The 19,106-nt window shown below is 44.0% G+C and overlaps 2 protein-coding genes across 2 annotated transcripts in view; one reads left to right on the top strand and one right to left on the bottom strand.

Moving 5' to 3' along the window:
• LOC139050679 (b(0,+)-type amino acid transporter 1-like) overlaps positions 1-13,017 on the bottom strand; it is a 51,820-nt gene extending 38,803 nt beyond the window's left edge. Inside the window, exons 1-3 of the mRNA XM_070527280.1 lie at positions 12,883-13,017; positions 12,270-12,344; positions 8,078-8,179 (exon numbers count right to left, since the gene is read on the bottom strand). Coding sequence (XP_070383381.1) covers positions 8,078-8,179; positions 12,270-12,344; positions 12,883-12,898 — 193 coding nt within the window. The 5' untranslated portion in view covers positions 12,899-13,017. The remainder of the gene's footprint in view (positions 1-8,077; positions 8,180-12,269; positions 12,345-12,882) is intronic.
• LOC139051035 (b(0,+)-type amino acid transporter 1-like) overlaps positions 1-19,106 on the top strand; it is a 228,778-nt gene that overhangs the window by 70,829 nt on the left and 138,843 nt on the right. The window lies entirely within an intron of this gene.

Genomic DNA, 19,106 nt, shown 5'->3' with positions numbered 1-19,106 from the left:
TAATGCATTCTCTTGTAGTAAGAAAAATAACCTGTCTTATTTTTTTAGCTGCTAACACGCTGTGAACGTATCTTCAGTGAAATCAAATCTTCAGCCACTGGCAACACGTTGAAGAATTTCTCGCCTATCAATTTTTCATCTGCAACATCACCACCCTACTGTACATCGCAACCATATTACTCATCTAAGCACACCGATCACCAGCATAAATTTACAATTTGTGCATGTAACACGACATCCTTTTTACGATCCGTATTGCCACGTTCATCAAAAGAATAGAGGAAACTCCTTGCTGATATTGTTTCCGTTATTAATCAAAATTTTCGAGGCAAACTATTTATATGGTGCAATAGTAGGCACTTGTATGAACTAGTATCGGTTGTTCTTATGTTGCCTATGATATGGCCGTGTTGTATTATCCTGCTGACCAAATTTAAACTAACATTTTATGGTTACTAAATATTGTATATAAATTGGTAGTTTATTTCCCCTAGTTCTTGTTTAAACCATTAGCCTTTCTTATGCCGAATGACAGTGAGGGTAAAATAAATTAATAAACATTCAGAACGACCTAATCAATCATATATCGTTATTAGCAGCGTTGACAATGCGGCTGTTTTATTTTTCCATTGAGAGCGCAAAAACGCTCATGTGATTTTTACTTACATGCAGAAGGAAGACGGCAGCTAACTACCATCGCACTGCTAGTGTTACAATAATGAAGAGTACCCTTCAAATCCCATTATTATCTCTTCGCAGAAAGGAATCACGCATTTCCCTTTTCCATAAAATTTACTACCACAACACATGTCTTCACCCTCTTTGGATCCAACCTGCGCCTTATTATTCGGCTCGTTGTGATCATGCACATAAAGTTAACGTATCCCGGCATAACACCGTCGCGTACTAACAATCATTCCTCCCTCAGACTTCAGTCGACTAGAATAATCTACCTACATCATTAGTAAGCATCAGTGACCCCACTCTTTTCAAGAAGGCACTAATCAACATTAAATAATTTATGGTGGAAAATGGCATTATTACTTACTTATACGTGAACATTGTCTGCTTGAGTGTACTCTTTCTGTATTTGCATAATATTTAAGTCTCTGTTTTGGTTGTCATGACTGCATTACTATTTTTTTCATATCGCTTGTTCCCCGCACTGTGAATTCCTAGGACATATCTTGTATTTTTTTTTATTCTTCCAATGTATTCTCGCTCCTCCCCTCTACAATGTACAGTTATGTACCTTGAGGGTATCACAAATATATAATAAAATAAAATAAATACATGCCATAAGATTGACTAAGCGGTGATAAAGCCGTTGCCTATGCATTCTACGTATCAGCCATTCAGTTCTCAAACCGCATATGTACTGTACTGATCCCGCATAAATTTTGCAACAGTGCAAAAACACATGCAATGGGCGATAAATGCGCAGTTTATATTCACAAGGAAGACAGTAGCGATACCCATAACGTAGTGTATGCATAGTTATTTATGCAAAGTTAGCAAATAATGGCAGTCCACATCACGTTGCCATTCCTCCTAAGACGGAGACAAGATTTATAAGATTCATACCTTCCACCCCCGGCGAAAGAAGCTACAGCGAATGCTTCTACTAGCTTTCCCGGTGTTGTGTGACCACTGAACGAAAGCTTTGTAAGCAATGCTGGTTCTGAAACAAAAATTAAAGCGACAACTTAGCTGCAACTTTGAAATTGGTAATACTTGTAGGTATTTGACGGGTTATGAAAGAAATTTAGTTACAATTCATGATCAGCCATCCACCTACGCCTATGGCTGGTTATTGCACTACCTGGTTCATGTAGCTTTCAATTCGGCTGTATTAGTAACACGTTCGCAACGCTGATATGCCACATCAAATCACACGATACAGTTTTGTAAAGGTTGTCGTCATTCAAGGGCGATATTGCAGGGTCCCGGGATGTGAAACATTATATCAAGTGTATTTCACACAGCCGTGACGGGGCCCTATTTGATCTTTATTTGTAACTATATTCGTCAGCAGAGAACGAAGCCACAAGTTATTCTTTGCAGCCTACAGCGGCATTCGTTTGGTTTGTCTTCGCTTTAATCCTTTGTGATCGTTCGCGTACGCTTGTCTACCCAGATACATGTATACCATAACTATTCATTACTGAATAGCTCAGTGAAGATCTTACGGGCATGCGAAACAATAGGGAACAGTTTGGCTAGGAGTGCGCGGCAAAGATGACGATAGCTTTACGCAACTAGGCAGAACCGCGACTTTCAACGATCTTGAGGTGGCATACTGCGTCATTGTTTCAAACGGTTTTCAAGCTTAGCTTTCATTGTCTGCCACTCTACGCCTTGGTTGGTCCGTACTTTCAGACTATGGTCAGGTTCTCGCCGCATTCTACGCATTGACTTAAAAAAATAAAGCACAGCCTGCAACAGGGCTCGAACCTTGTCACCCAGCACAGCAGCGCGATGCTCCAACCTCTAGGCCACAGCTGCATTTTTTCTTCTGTCATGGTATTTATTACAACTATAATACATACGTGCGTACAGCATTTACATAACGGCCAAAAGAGCCATAGCCGCGTCTACCATAACAAAAACAAGCAATTCGCAGTGCATTACAGTAAACAGTTCATTAAAAGGGAGGCAAAACATGCGCTTTATCAACAATGGGTACCAGTGCGCTTGGAAGTCTCTTTGACTATAAAGGTCCTTCAGTTGTGAACTCTTCTATGTACTACAAATACTCATTGTGCCAGGGTTTTACATTAGGCGCAATCTTCGCAGCGAATCTTTGCAACCTCAATTTGTTCATCATCATATGAGCGAATCAAGCGTGGCAATATTTTCAGACCAGTTAGTTCAGGCGGGCTGGGAGTAGTTAACCTTTCTGTTGGACAATAAGTGTCCATTTGGCAAGATTGGATGCGCTTTGTAGACGATCACAAGGAAGAAGATGGGACAGGCGCATGTCTCGTCTTCTTTCTTGTGATTGTCTACAAAGCGCATCCAATCTTTCCAAATACAATGAACCAACTTGCCCAACAACGCATCCTGCTAAATTAGTGTATAGTTTCTTCTTTTCTCATGGCTGTTCTCACCCATTACTTCGGCGATTTTGCATGTGAAGCTTGACAACGTTTTACCGAACTTGGTGACTTCTACAAATTTTGCTTCTGGTCCATATTCGCAGGAATTCATGCGTGAAGTATACCATTGAGTGCGCTTTCTAGAAGGGAGGTTCTGAAATGAATACTTATTCTTTTTCTCACGGAAAAATCTTTATAAAGATCTAGTTGGTATGCTTTTCCACCTCCGTTAGACCGATCACTGTACATCGGCCTACCTGGATATGACGTACTCGCACTTGGCCCTAAAATGCCTATTTCTCCACATTCCAAACGCTACCTGTTGAAACCTGGTTAACTAGGAAATACATTTTTGTATCTTGAATTAGCTGTCATCTCCGTATGGTAGAGGAAACTATAGAACACTGTTTTATTGAATACGAGGACGTCGTCTCGTTTTGGGACGTTCTCCAAAGGGCAATAAAAAACTGTGGTGGCGCTGCCATGGCATGGTCGTCATTGCGCCGGCGTCACCGAGTCTAAGCCGCACATTTTTTGTCGTGCCCTCATGATGTCGTCGCAGCAGTAATTTCATCACCGTCATTCCATCTTTGCGATTAGAATATCGTCACACCATCATCGTCTTAGCTTCGTTTGCAAAGTTAGGTTCGTAGTCATCCTATTGTCTTCAAGCCGTTGTAATCACGCTACCGTCGTTATACTGTCGTAATCATTTCAAAATTGTCACTCCATTGTTGCCATAGTGTTGTCATGCCACATTTGTTGCTCTGTTGACAGAATTGCATTTGTCATCACTGCGGCCTCTTCCCGTTCTCGTCGCCATGCCTTCATGGTCACTGGCGAGCCTGACGAGCGTCATAGCAACGCGGGCCGATCCCGCAGACAGTGTATGTCGCATAGAGCATGCGAAGACGATCTCATAATAACAAAAACTAATTTTAAATAAAGGTATCGTCAACAATGGGGCTTGTCGATACATTGCTTGAATGCTAGTGGCATTAATGTAGGCAATCATCGCGAGATAGGTTCTGCAAGAATTTTTTTTGTATAAATCAACATTTATGCCGCAAGTTGTAATGCACTTACTGTGTTAATGCCTTCTCACTTTTCAGGCTAGAAGACACGCGTTCAAGGCCCCGCCTGGGGATTATTGAGCGCATATTCCATAAATTCCACTACAAATGGTGTTTCACCAAACACTTCATTCTCGGCGTATCCTCCACGTGGGTTTGTGCAATATTTGGGGCTCATCTGTACCATTATCATGGACGCCTTCTCTTTGCCACGGGCGCGATTTTGGCGAGCATGAGAATGAAGAATTGCGCTCAAACAAAGCTTCATATTGTTTAAAACAATTTTTGTAAGATGCACCTAGGAACCCCGTTCATAACAGGAATCTTGTTCAAGCTGGCCGGATTGCAAAGTATTGCAAATGAAGTGCCCCAGCAGAGAAACGGGAATGACCAGCATATATCACGTAACAAATGGCCCTGCCCTGGCCTTGTTCCTTGCAGACCAGTCTTGGGCTGGGGCACGCAAACAGAAACACAATGTAATCAACGCTGCTGCAATTCAGCCGGCGTTGCTTGCCATTGTGCAATAAAGTGCATCCAGCTCTTGCAGACAAATGCCAATGCAGGCCCGAGGGAGCCGTTAAACAATGCGTGTAAATGCATTGGTGCCACCAATGGGGGGCAATGTACGGCCAGAGTGGGCCAGTGTTTCAGGTATGATACAATGGCATAGCCAACACTGGCAATACTAAGGCATTAGCCGATCTTCATAGGCCGACTTCAAAGCAACATTGCCGTCATGCGATGTGCTTCTTGTTAAACTTGTGGACGCTCATTACAGTGTCCTTACCATCACCACTTTAAACTCCACCAGTAGCGTTTGCTCATTTTGTACAGATTTATTGTCAGTTAAACTATTACTGCAAAGTAACTACGCTAAAGAGCGAAAACAGCGATCGCAATACCACAACCATGGATCAAGCAAAAAAATATAATAAACTTTAACACCTCTACTCACCTCTTAGGCAACATACGGCGCCGGTGACAATTATTGCAAGTAGAATTGCGATTTTCACAACAGACAAGACATTCTGAATATTCATGGACGTCTTCAGAGAGAAGCTGTTTACCGCGGCCGAGAGCTCTGCATGATAGAATCACAGTAATAGAGCATACTGCAACATTACAGTATTTTAAGGCGAAAGGTTTATATGTCCCATGAAGTAGAAAATTTGGTGAGCGTCTGGTGTCAAAATCCGATGAAAAAAAAACACTTGTTCTAGTGATGACGTCACGTTCCTGGCGCTGGACCTGCTGCTGCTGCCATTGCAGTCAACAGTCATGGTGTCGGACAGAGGCTTTGGCTCACCCAATTCGAAAATTGAGCTGACCCACTTCCTAAATCGACCTGGCCCAGTCCTAAAATTGACTTGACTCACCCAAAAAATTTGGTTGGCACAAACTGAAAAAATTGAATTTGCCCAACTAGAAAATTGAGTTGACCCATGTTCGAAACCGACCTGGCCCACGTCTTAAACGAACCTGGCCCAGTCCCAAAATTGACTTGGCCCACCCAATAATTCGCTTGGCACAAACTCAAATAATTGAATTTGTCCAAGTAGAAAATTGGGTTGACCCACTTTCGAAACCGACCTGGGCCACTCCAAAAAATTGACTTGGTCCATTGCAAAAATTTGGGTGGCCTACCAGCAAAACTGACTTCGCCGGATTAGAAAATTAAGTTGACCCACATTAAAAACAGACGTGGCCCACTCCCAAAGTTGTCTTGTTCAATCAGATAAATTTGGCTGGCCCATCCTCAAAATTGACTGCCCAATGCGACCACATGAGCAAGGGAAAAGTATCTCGCGGAAGAATGAGAATTCTTTCGCATTTACGGCACATAAGGAAACTTATGTGCCTCTCTGCATTTTTGAAACAGCTTACTATATTTCTACGAAAACAGAGATGACAAGATTAAGCGTAAGTGTGCAACAACAGCTTGATTAAATACAGGTAAGCGGTCAGTATTTTTACACCGATTCATATCACTCACCGATCACGACCACAGCTAGTAAAGCTGTAACAGAATGCGGTGGCGTGCAAGCGCCGTACACCAAACTGAGAGCGTAGCTTGTGAATGCGAGCCCGTGTATGGCGACGGTAGTTGGACCCAAGAGAACGAAGCTCCAGGCATACAGGAATGGCAGCACGTCACCCAATCTTCCCAGTGATTTAGCTCCAACGCTTACGAATTCATAAGGCCCTCCAGCGGATGGCAACATTGTGCCCAGTTCGGCGATACAAAGACCATCTGCAAAGCAAGGTTCACACACAAGCTGCTGCAAAACGGTGCATCGACATACAGTGATTAATACTAAGATCGTAAGGAGTGAACTAGCAAAATACGGGAAATGAATTATCAAGAAGCTTGAATTACTACGTTCAAGTGAGCACTGAAGATAAAAAGAGAAGCACGTGAGGTCGTGCACACATAGGCCAGTGCTTCCCGAAGCTCTCTTTATGTGTAAACTTACTGACAGGTCTTACGTCCTTGTCCAGCAACATACGAAAAATTGTTAACGATGCTAGAAGCATGGCTCGAATCCTTTCGTCTTTCACATGATTTTCTCACGATACCGAAATTTGCCTCAACGCCTGGCACGGGTGGTTATCAACCTTGTTACACCTAAATATCTTTTTTGCTGCCTAATATAAAATCTTTATTTATGTGACCACAAAAACGGCGCGGTAATTGTGCAACATTGCATCAATGGGCATTCTTGAGTGTTCCAAGCGTATGTACCGTTTCACAGGAAAATACCTGAAACACAACAAAAGTGGTCAAACAACTGCGGGACAATAGCCGCAGTCCGGGTATGTAGATGGTCGCCTTTTGTGCACAGATAACTTGTTCGAGCTATCTTGAATGAGTAAAAAAGTCATGGATTATTCTTTCACGAATAAAAATAAGTGCATGTTGTTTACAAGCTTGCAGCGAAACCGCCAATAACTTTTAAGTTCCTGACATTGAATAATGACTAAACGTATTTATCAAACTTTTTAATTGTTGTATTTATTGTCACATTTGATTAAAACGGTTGTAGAAAATTCTAAGAGACGTGAAAACGAGGGTTTCCAAAACAAGGTACGTATCGCATGTTTACTTCTTCCGACAAATAAAGAAAGCTCGCGAAATGTGAAAAGTGCCATGTGGCTGCTCACTCGCGCGCACAGAATAGCAGCTCCATGAAACGGCGTAAGCGGGAAAGCAAGCTGTTCTTCTGCTACTGGGCCGAGCGGTGGCGATAACAGCACGTGTCTTCTTCGCGTGACGAATGAAAAATTCCGAGTGAATATTGCTTATCAAGGTCAAGGAAATACGCTGCCCTGAACGACTGGCCTGAGATGAAGAACTTGCTTTCGCAAATAGAATATCTTATGGCGCTGACATTCCATGCACACGGATGTAACATGACCTGTTACAGTAACATGAAATTTTTTCTTATTTCGCGGGCTTTCTTTATATGCTGGGAAAATGTAAGCGTGCGATGTGCAACTTTCTGGAAACATTATTTTAAGGCTTGTTCTGTACAACCGTCGGGTTGACATCTTGAAAATTAGAACGAGAAATAATATTTTAGATTGTTACTTTTTATTCATTATTTAGATGTAATTTATGATTGCAATAAGAATTTATTAGTCAGAGCTAAAATTTACTAGGGGTTTTAACAACACGATCAAACAACATGCACTTAGTTTTGTCACATAATGTGATCCCTGTTTTTCTTAACTCTCGCTGCATTTACGAAACCAAAACGCATTTCCTGCTTCAGTAAAGCGTGTTGCGTAATTAAAGGCGCCATGTGTATGTCCTGAATGAATTTTCATATCAAAGACTCATTCCTGTTGCACTGAAACGTGGTAGGCAATCGGTCACAAAGTTTGCGCGTTTAGTAAACTTACGAATGAAAGACGCTATTCCTGCAGCAATCCATACCAAGAGATCCACGCCTACGGATCCAGCGTCCATAAAGACAATGCTTGGAGTGATGAAAATTCCAGCGCCTGAAGTGTTGCACAAAATAATAAAACTGCTTTAGTCTACAAGGGAGCATATCTTGTGGCCTTCGTAACAATCTATAATATTGCTGCTCCCATATATACAAAAGAATGCAGGCCCAAGAGGGGCTTCTTCGAAGTTGCATCGTTAAAGTCTACTAATCGAGGAGGCATGCATCCACTAGACATGTCATTGATCACATTGGGGCCAGAGTATGTAATTACTGCCTTAAATTTTTACAGCGTGAGCTGTTATGGGATCATTGCAATAGCCGTTTCGGTTGGCGGTATACACCGCGCCCGCGTCTGTCACAGCTATCACCGCCATAATAGCTTACGCTGTTATATCCCGAACTCTAATGACCCCTATGGAAAAAAAAACCTTTTCGCGCACCACCACTTTGGATACAGACTGATTATGCTACTGCCCTAGCAAAATTTCAGAATGCATTCTGTAGGGCCAAGTTTATGACACCCTATTTCAAGTACAAAAACTGGTCTCGTAGTTACTGTGTCCCAAACCTTGTTTTAAGCCGATAAATGTGGTGAGTCGCAGAAGGTGGTATTCTTAAACTTTGTTTTTTAACAAACATCTCTTAAAGTTGCACATTTCTGGTAATGATTGCACTTACATGGTTATATAAGTTGTTGTTAGAGTCCTACTGAAAGTAATCACATGTTGCTGGCACTTCATCGAACGGCCAAGTGCTCACCACGACGAGTATTTATTTATATATTTATTTTTTGAATACCTTCAGGGTCCTATAGGGCGTTATAGAAGGGAGTGAGAACAATAAATGTAAAATAAAAAAACACAGAGCAAATATTAGGTAACATATTCAAGCGCATTTTGAAAGTTACTGGGGTCCGTAATAAATACAATGGAGGTGGGCAAGTGGTTCAATCGCTACAAGTTTCACGGATGAAAGAATGAAAGTGTTCCTTAGTGTGACAACTAGGAACAAACACTTTATAACGATGGTCAATAAGAGGGGATATGAATGAAGGGTGGGAAAGTAATTCTCGTTTAAGGCGAGGGTTTGTGTTGTAGTGCATTCTTGAATATTTGGGATATCTGCGGTCCTTATAAACTCATCAGATATTAAATGAAAATTTCAGGGCCACCTGTTTTTGCCGTATGAGGCCTTGTTTTTACTGATCTAAACAAAACGCTAACCCTTCGGGAGATGGATTGCTGAAAGCATTTTAGCAAGCCGCATGCATGAATATACTGTGACACGTCACCATTTAGCTGAAATTTTAGCACTAGAGCATTACCTTAAGCGCTAAGCTGCCCGAGTTCAAGTGTGCGCAGAAGCCACTGTGCAGTGTTCCTAGGGTTTGAGGCGGGCTCATTATACGACAAACAGCGCACTAGTAGTAATAAGCGTAGCCTTTTATCTGGGCGTACTGTTTACAATAAGCTTTGTAATTGATAGCGTGGGAAGGGGGGGGGGGTCGTGGAAATATTGTTATCAATGAATCTACCGACCTAATAGTGCTTATTTTGCCGAAGGCCGCTGATTTGTTTGTCACTGTTGTAACAGGAAAGCATTCGAGGAAGCAGGATAGTTTCGTTCGCTATGACTTCGTACGTGAGCTGCGACCACATACACGTTCCCCAAATGTCCAAAAGACAGGAGGCAGGGCGTGGCGAAGTCTAGTTTGCTCAAGTTTTAAGGTTGCGCATCACATACAAAACATTTCTTGTGTCCAGTTAATCCTGCGACCCTGTATATGGGGCTACTATAACATGTACGCTAACATGTACGATAACATGTCGCTATGCTAACCTCATAGTTGTTATATTGTGGCAGTGTGCCACTACGAAATTATTAAGAAGACAGTGGAAAGCGTTGGGCCTTCTTTGTCTAACGGCCATGAACTACTGTGGCATGGCATCTTCTTGAACTGCGGCAAAAAACTGAGACAGGACAGACCTTTCAAATAGGCTTTACTCGCTCTTGGAGAAACTTTGTTTACAATGGACCGAATAGCATGGGAGTTGTCGGTATATTTAGGTTTGTCCATGATTTTAGTAATATTAAATTATTTTAAACACGAATGGGCCTTTGATTTTGCGTCACTTATTTAAAGAAAGAAGCTGCTTTCTTTGTGTGCTTGTATGTACACACATGTAATAATAATAATAATAATAATAATAATAATAATAATAATAATAATAATAATAATAATAATAATAATAATAATAATAATAATAATAATAATAATAATAATAATAATAATAATAATAATAATAATTTTAAAACAATGGCTATGTTTTCTGAGTGCCTTAATTCTTTAGAATTAACGTATGATGTTACTGCTGAAGGCTTCAGCAGATTTTTTTAGGTTTCGGGCTGCATTTTTCCACCCAGCATACATGCTGGGTGTAGGAGGTGAGAGGTAACAAGCCTGCGCCCTATTTCGGATCCGCCAATTCTAAGTAGGTGAAATGAGCATTCATTTCGTCTTGCTTTGACAATGCCCTGAAAGTGTTGTGAGAACCCTGTGTAAAACAACCTGCTAGAGCAGGCTAAACAAATACTCGAAATTGGCTATCCTGCTCCCCTACTGACTTCATGGCAGGAGGTTCGCTGAAGCGGTGCATGATCGCAATACGGAATGCAACTGTACGTCCTAAATTGCCAAAAAAATTTTGAAAATGTACCTTACTTGCATCGAATTTCGGAAAATTTCAGCAAGACATGTAAGAAAGTGGGCCTCCGGGTGGTCCTCTCTGCTCCTGAGAGTCTGCCGGGTCTTTGCGCGCGAGTAAACAAGGAAGAAAAAGCGATGGTGGTCGCTTTCACTACCGCAGCTCCGGAGACGTTCTGTTCAACGCACAGTGAATGTAGTTTATTTTGTTCCCCTGCACATATAGGTCGAACTGGCAGCTGCCTAAATCAAAGAATAAAACGGCGCTATCACTCAACCATTTCCGGGCGTTTGGGGACTGCGTTGCCGGGGCTGTCAGTGCGCACCGCATTTTCACAGTACGGCAGTGCTTAGCCGCTCATTTGACAAGCCGACTAGCTTTAGAGTCGGAGCAGCAAAAGTGAACAGGATGAGGCTCGTTTAACTATAGTTTCCGACGCTGACTGAACGAGAGAAGCGATTTTTGGTGTGCATGTGTAGAGCAGTAAACAGCTGCGACTAAGCGGCCAGCGCGGGATTTCTTTTATGTGTTTCTTTATTTTGGTCCGTCCTGTGTATGCTATATATTTCGTGCCCGTCATGAAACAAAAGTAGCTGTAGTCAGCGCATGTGTTCTTGCTCATTCGTCTCACCCTCGCCTGGTCGCGCTGTTATCGGTTCACTATGGGACCGAATAGAGCTGACGTTTTTAATGGCCCCTAACGTTTTCCTATGCCGGCTTCATGCGCCACTGTATTCCGTTAGGTACGGCATTGCCGAGCTTGGTGGCCCGGGTTTGATCCCAGCAGCCGGGACCTCACTTCAATGGGGCCGCAGTGCACCGATGCTGGCCTAATAAGATTTAGGTCGACGTTAGAGCACCTCAGGCGGTGCAAGTTATTCCGAAGTCACCCATAATCATATCATGGTTTTGGCACGCAAAAGCTCGGAATTTAATTACATCATTTGCGCTGGCTTCCCAATTGCCTGGGCAGATGAGGTTTAGAGCAAAGTATGCCAGAGTGTTCACTTGTGTTTCTTTTTTAAAACCTTAGTCGTTTTTGCGAGCGAGAGGGAGCTAGCACTCCTCCGTGTAATTTTAGTGAATCGGCTCGGTGGCAACATTTTGCATATTATGTAACGCCCATAGGCTGAACCAGGCTTCGTCACCCACGTCTTGACATTGCATTCACTAGAATAATGTTTTTCCACGCCAGTACAAGCGGTTCATCTAAATGTTCCGCGAAATTTCCGACTGACATGAGCAGCATCATCATTCGGATATTTGGGATTATTTAAAACGCATCCTCGAATCTGCTCAAGCTTTCCGAAAACTTATTCATGCCATCGTGAATACTATCCATAAACAACTTCGTGCAAAAGGTACACGAATTGCGCTTCAAATTTCTTTCTTGTGATGAAAATAGAAGAGATAAGTTTGTTTTCGTCTGGCGCTTACCGACACAGGTTCCGACGACCACAGCCGTTGCACTGAAGAGGCCCATGTCCCTTCTGAGACGGCCAAGCGTACGTCCTGTGTTGTCGAATCCCGAAAATATGAGTTATTTGTTCTTTTATCATCGGGTAGCCAAGATGTTTGCATTAACAAATTCCTAGCATAGAGCTTAAGATAAGGTACGTTCTTGTTTTTCTTTTGTTAGTACGAAGAACATATAATCGCACTTGACAAGTGTAGTGTCGGTAGTGTAACAACGGCCGTACAGTACAGTAGGTTTCATCTAAGGCACGCACGATTCTGTCACAACATTAGCATTCATAAATTTGGATTCACAAGCACAGAAGATTAGGTGTGCATATAGCGTGCGTTTCTGAACGACGAAACGCCAATGTATTCGTCTTTTGTATATTAACTTCAATATCTTCCATGTAAAATTTACACAGGACATTAAACAGCAAGTAGATAACATGTGTGGACAGTTTCTTTGGCATGCGTTGTCTAGATTCGTGTAGGCCGAAAGTTCTAGCTGCGGGTTTTATGAAGGGAATTTCGCACTTTGACATCGTTCGTACGCAGTCATGAAAACAACGACAGGGGAAATCATTGAACTTACCTTTCCGATCCACCATTTTTTTTCCCTGTGCAGCGCTTCTCGAGTGCCCACAACGCGCCAACTTGATCAGCTCATTGCTCGATGTACAACCAGCTATTTTTGACGTGTGTTAAAGACTGCGCGTCCTGCGTGTGCGTGTTTCATTAATACAAGAATTCAAGTTTGGCGAGCGTTAGGGAAAGGGAGATGTGGAACTCCCCGGTCCGATGTCCTCGGGATTCACAGCTTTTCTGACTGGCATGGGCGGCCAATGAAACGGCGGGACACACAAGCGGCTGCGCGTATGTCCTTCGTTTTGCCGCAAAGCTGCATGTTTTGTTTTTTCTGGGGTGCTATGCAGGATGCGCCGAGTTTCTCGTTCACCCGAGTTTTACCCGAGTTTGCTCGACGGCAGTCAGTGAACGGAGATAGCCCGAAACGCGCCGAAGGTGCACGCAAAAAAATATGTAGACAAAAAACCGCGTATGACAACATGAGCGCACCCTCTGCGGCACGCTGCTTCCACGTTTCAAGCGCAGAAGGCTGCACAACGAAACGCGCCAGCGCCGCGTATAGTTATCAACGGATTATCGCAACTTAGCAATACCGTGACTGTTTCGCTGTCGGTCTGCACACTTTCCGTGAGCCGCTTGCCACGCCTTTCCCGGGCGCGTCAAGGGCGTGCCTCTTCTTTCGGGCGCTATCTTTCTATCCTCCATCAAATGCGAACAGACTACATGCGGCGCATTCTTGCACCTACACTTTCACTCAAATGAATACGTTAAAATACAACAAATAGAATAACGAACATTTTTATTTCTTTTAGTATCTGTTTCTGTTTATTTCTGTTAGTATCTGTTTAGTATCTGAAATGGCGGTATGTTATTTTAGAGTGCGTAGTGACGCAGTTCAGTGAAAACGTACCAGTTTATCTTTGTGCGCGAAGCCTCTGTGATACATTGCGAAAAGTGCGTGCTTCTCCAGCGACACAATTCATCGCTTGTCATCGCTTGCCCAGTGAAGGTGCCTCTGAGCGCACGTACGCAGTATATGAATGTGTTGTGCAGTCGAAGGTGCTTGCGGATTACCTCTGCTGGAGCCAGCAGCGATCGCAGATGGATATCGTAACGACACCGCAGCACTCGCATTTTGGCAGGTGAGGGCTCTTGTGTGCAGTTATGAAATCAGATTTCGAACGGAGAGAGGTGTTGGAACTGTTGAGTGCGCAGTGCTTGTGATGAGGAAATGCCATTGCACTGGGTCTAGAGGAGCGAGCGATTCTCGGACGCTGATCGTGTTAACGACGCTGTGGCTCCGTTTCATCACCGATGACAGAGCAGCCATCTCAAACGACTGCTGCAATACGCACTCCTCAGCATCGTCGTCCCAATCGGCGCATCGACGCCTTGCAAGCAGCTACAGTGACGTGCCGATAATTATTTACTGTGCGCTAACGCGCCACAATGCAGGCAATGAAACCGTGTTGTGCGGCCATCTCAGCCCGAGAAAATGTGTGCATAAACCAGTGGCAGTCAACGCTTTGTTTTTGATAGTGGTGCTCAGTACATGACCGATGACAGTGCGTTGTGCGTGTTTTAACGCCATAGCGTTAAGGAGCTCGTGTCGTAGAAAAGCCGGTGTCGTCGGCGTCGGGTGTCGGCGTCCACGGTGTTGACCGTGAGCGATAAATCACGGCAGGCACTTCATAAATAAAAAGCAACTTCCAAGATCGGCTGGGTGGGAATCGAACCAGGGTCTCCGCAGTGTGAGACGGAGACGCTACCACTCAGCCACGAGTTTGATGCTTCCAAGCGGTACAAACGCGCCTCTAGTGAATGCGGTGTTGCCTTCGAAACGAGCCGTGGAAAGTTATACTGCAGTGTATATCGGTAATTATGAACATGTAACTTACAGAAGTCGCAATTACACGAGTAGCGAAGTGCGTTTCCGCTGCATTTCTTCTGCGCTTTCCGCACACGCAGAGCCATCTTGCGGCAAACACAGAAGACCCCCTCCTCTCCATGTAGGGCGCTGCCTCGACAGATGGCGCGCCACGCGCGCATTGGAGCTGTGGAAGGACCGCAGCGAGGGGGGTGGTTGCCCGGACTCTCTCTCCCCTGACAACGCTTCGCCTTGCTCCGTCTGCAGAATCAAGCGTCCTTCCTTTCTTTAGATCACTATCTGTCTATCTCTCTGCCCGTGCCGATCACGACGTTTGGCTGGCATGCATCATTTCCCCCTCCGAGATACCGAGTTCTTTGGTTCGTTCCGCTTGCTGAGGCGCACGTTTCGTTGCTGCGCCGAACGCCGCGTTGCTCGACCATATGGCTCGACGCTCACCGCATCCGATGCGGGGCGCCCCGTAAGTGATGTCTGCCCTGTGGCCCATTGTCTTACACCCCTTGGCGGGTCGACGGGAACGCTGTCGCGTTCCACTCTTGAAGGCGAAGCTTAAGCGTCCTCCAATTTTTTATGTCGGCGGTCAAGATTGTTGATGCCTCTAAGCTCGACACCGCGTCGCTGTTGCCGGAAGATAAGTTGGGCGTGGCCCGACTGTAGTGGGTGCGCGCGCAAGAGTTACATGCCTCGCGCGGGGCGTGACTTCTGGTTTTGATTGACAGGCGAACTCGTGCTAAACTCGTACATCGCGAAACCCCCTCTGAGTTCAACTCGGGAGCATGGCGGCGGCAGCAGCAGCCTGTTTCATTGCATCCAGAGGCAGCAAGCGTCAGTATGACCGTCCGGACCCGTTCACCTACATGACCGACGGGGAGTTTCTGCGTCATCTTCACCTGTCGAAGACATCAGTGCGCTGGCTGTGTGACGAGCTAGGCGAAGACTCTCGTCTGCGGAGACAGTGTGGCGGGCTTCATTCGCTCAATGTCGTGGAGCAAGTCATCTGTGCCCTCCGTTTCTACGGGACTGGGAATTTTCAGGGAAACGTCGGCGCCGAGCGTTACATTGGACGCCATCAAACTACTGTTAGCCACTGTGTCAGAGATGTGTCTGACGCGCTTATCGATGCGGCAGTGCGTAAGCGGTGGCTAGCTTTCCAGAATACTGCGGCTGAGCGGACATATATAAAAGAATGCTACCTACTTCGTGGGAACATTACGAACGTAGTCGGGTGTGTGGACGGAGTGTACGTAGGAATTATGGTGCCTTCAATGTCAGCGTTACTGTGATTAACATTGAAGCAATGTTTAGACACGCCATATTGCCAAGTTTATCACTTCTGTGTAGCCGACTTAAATTTTGTGTTAGCGACATCTCACATGCGGCTGCTTATGATACTGACTTTTTCGCTGGTTGATGACTTTTTGCCGATTGTTATACTTGTCTGTCAGGGTGCCTTCCAAATGGCTCACTTGGGAAAGAGGTTAATTAAGCATAAATACATAAATGGATATCCCAAATTGTGTGAAGTAACCTATGAATCCTAATCTCATAAAGAACTTTTGGGGTTCTTCATTGGTGAAGTTAGTATGCACAATGCTGAATTTTGGGCATGCGTAATCTATCGGCCGCACTATGAAACAGCGAGGCATTGCACAATTTGTTGCAGCGCGAAATGTGGATGTTGCGCCAAGCCGGTTGTGCCTATGCATTTGTGGCGAAATGAAAATGCATTGAGAATCTTAGTGTGTTGGCTTGCATGAAGAAAATACCTCAGATTGTTTGCTCTGTTCACTGTCGATGCATGTGCCAGAGGTTCAGTGTATCTTCTTTTTTTGGGGGGGTGGGGGGGCGGCGCTAATCTGGATGGATAAATTGTATGTTTTCGTCTCATAATGCGGCTCTGATTCTTAAGCCGTAGAACAATGCACATCGAATGCTCTGCAGAACTCTCTGTACGTGAAGATGTCATGAACCACCAAGGCAAAATTACATATCGGGAGAAATGTGGCGCAGATGCGAATGAAAATTGGATCTTTAACCCACTATGATTAAAAATAAAAATTGCAGAGCAGATAGACCATTTGTACAGCTTTAGAGCAATGATTACACAAAACGTGATATGCTCAAACGAGTAAACGCTTGCCGCGATGCCAAAGTAGGCTGAGCGACATGCGGCATGTATTGGCATTGAACATGTCTCGTAACTGTTATATTTATTGTAAGCCTTCGCTATCACACCTTTCCCTCCGGTACCCCCTTTACTGAAACGTGGCACTGTCTTTTCATTGGTGCCATGATAATAATGGTAACGGCAACAGCAAGGCTGGTTATTGCTTGCCCCTTTGATTCCTGCGAGTTTAGTGGTAAAGAATATGGCACTAGCATACATACACCTGTGCTGCAAAATTTAACATTTGTGATTTTTCGGAGAGCTAAATTGTGCTGGGAAATTCCAAAGATGTGCACCATTGTGGCCTAATAACTAGAGCATTGGTGAGGTTGAAGACTGGGTGTATTGGTATAGAAGCTTGAAGCTTAATTGCACAACAATTCGACAGGACACAAAGAAGAGAAATACACCAGCAGAATGCTTTGGTGTGTGTGTTACTCTTCTTTGTGTGCCGCTGAATTGTTGTGCGATCCAACTTCGAATAGAGCATTGGGCTTCTTTGCTGCAGGACCGAGGAAGTGTGAGCTATTCGACAACATGCCAGTGCCTTGCCACACAATTATGGAAGTTGGAAGGTTTGCAAACAAAGCTTTGCTTTCAAATCCACCTGCTCATGTAATACAAGCACTGACTGAAACAACCATCATACAAAAATAATGGTGAAATCAATGGCCTGTGAAAAGTGTAATTTGTATATAGACACCGTTGACATAATAGGTGCCATACCGGCCTCAATACTGTACTGGACAGAGCAGTTTGTTTCCTATATGAAGCACAACCTCCCATTACATGCTGTGCAGATAACCAAGCTCAGTTTGTTTTGACGTGCTACACAACATTCACTGTAATCTGTTTTTGATTCTAAAGAAGTGCCAAACACCACCTCTTTTTCAAGGACGTCATGGGAATATTTGGCGAGACCATTTTTACAGCGCCTCATAATGGAAGTGTGGCCAGCCAGCTTTGCTTGGATGCCTTTATAGATTTCTGCTCCTGCACTGTGTGCTATCAAGTTGCAGAAGTCTATGCTACTGGTGCAAGGCATTACGTGTTTTTATAGTCGGATACAACTTTATGAGGCTGCGGAAACTACACTTTAAGGCAGGTGAACACAAACCTGCACCAATGGGCGCCCACTCTAGACTGACATCGTGCCGCCGGACAGACTAATACCTGCTCGTGGAGAGGGACTATTTCTTTAGACGTGGAGACAATCAGCTGCTGCGCTTTGGTCATCTGGCCGGGCCTCTCCTGTCTTCTGAAGTTTTATCCGACTGTAAAGGATGCTGCTTTTCATACAACAGAAAAGTACAAAGTGTACAATTATTTGGCCTATGAAATGGATACATCAGAAGTGTGCTATGATGTGTGAAATATAGTACATGCGATTATAAGACAATGTTAAAGAATATGTGGTATCGAACATGCATGTAATGGTACATTTGAATCGGGGAGTGTTGAAGTCATATGCACAGACTATAGGTGATAGCATTATTAAGCTCCTGCTGTTTCCTGTCTTCATTGTGAATTACACACACTGTTCATCTTGTGGCTAATCAACACGCACTGTATTCTTGCACATAAAAAGAACAAACAGCACAATGACGTGTATGCTGCATTAGTGTATTTTTTATTTACACGGTCCAAGAGTGGCACAGGTTGTCTTACGTTTCTGCCTATTTTGAAGGGACACCAAGTGCATGTTACAAATCTCCTAATATGCACAGCACAATGTTTACTGCAATAATGTTATTAATGTTCTTGAATAATAAACAAAATAATAAACTGAAAGCTCCTTTATAAGGTGCCTTCTGTGGGCTCAACAGGAGAGCAGTGAGGGCACCGATACTACTGTTGCAGAGCAGCTCTCTGGACCTCTGCCACACTCTCAAGAGCACGTGCCTGGCGCTCGCCTACTGCCACCAGGCGGTTGAGTGCCTCCAGCAGCAGAATGTTTTCCTGCAAAAAAGTGTATTGGAATGAATCAGCCGCATACAAACCAATATTTACAAAGAAAAATGCTCGTTGCACTAGTAGTACTAAGTGCCCTTAGCTGTGGAAGCCTTTAGTGTAGTATGCATAATAGAACAATGTGTTGGGACAACGTTGCTTTATTTTTCATAACTGGGGTTTTCTTTTTCAGAGCCAATTGTCATGTTGATTAGTGCGCCAGCAG

Source organism: Dermacentor albipictus, chromosome 10 (genome assembly GCF_038994185.2).
Source record: "Dermacentor albipictus isolate Rhodes 1998 colony chromosome 10, USDA_Dalb.pri_finalv2, whole genome shotgun sequence".
NCBI lineage: Eukaryota > Metazoa > Arthropoda > Arachnida > Ixodida > Ixodidae > Dermacentor > Dermacentor albipictus.
This window is presented reverse-complemented; position numbering and strand designations above follow the sequence as displayed.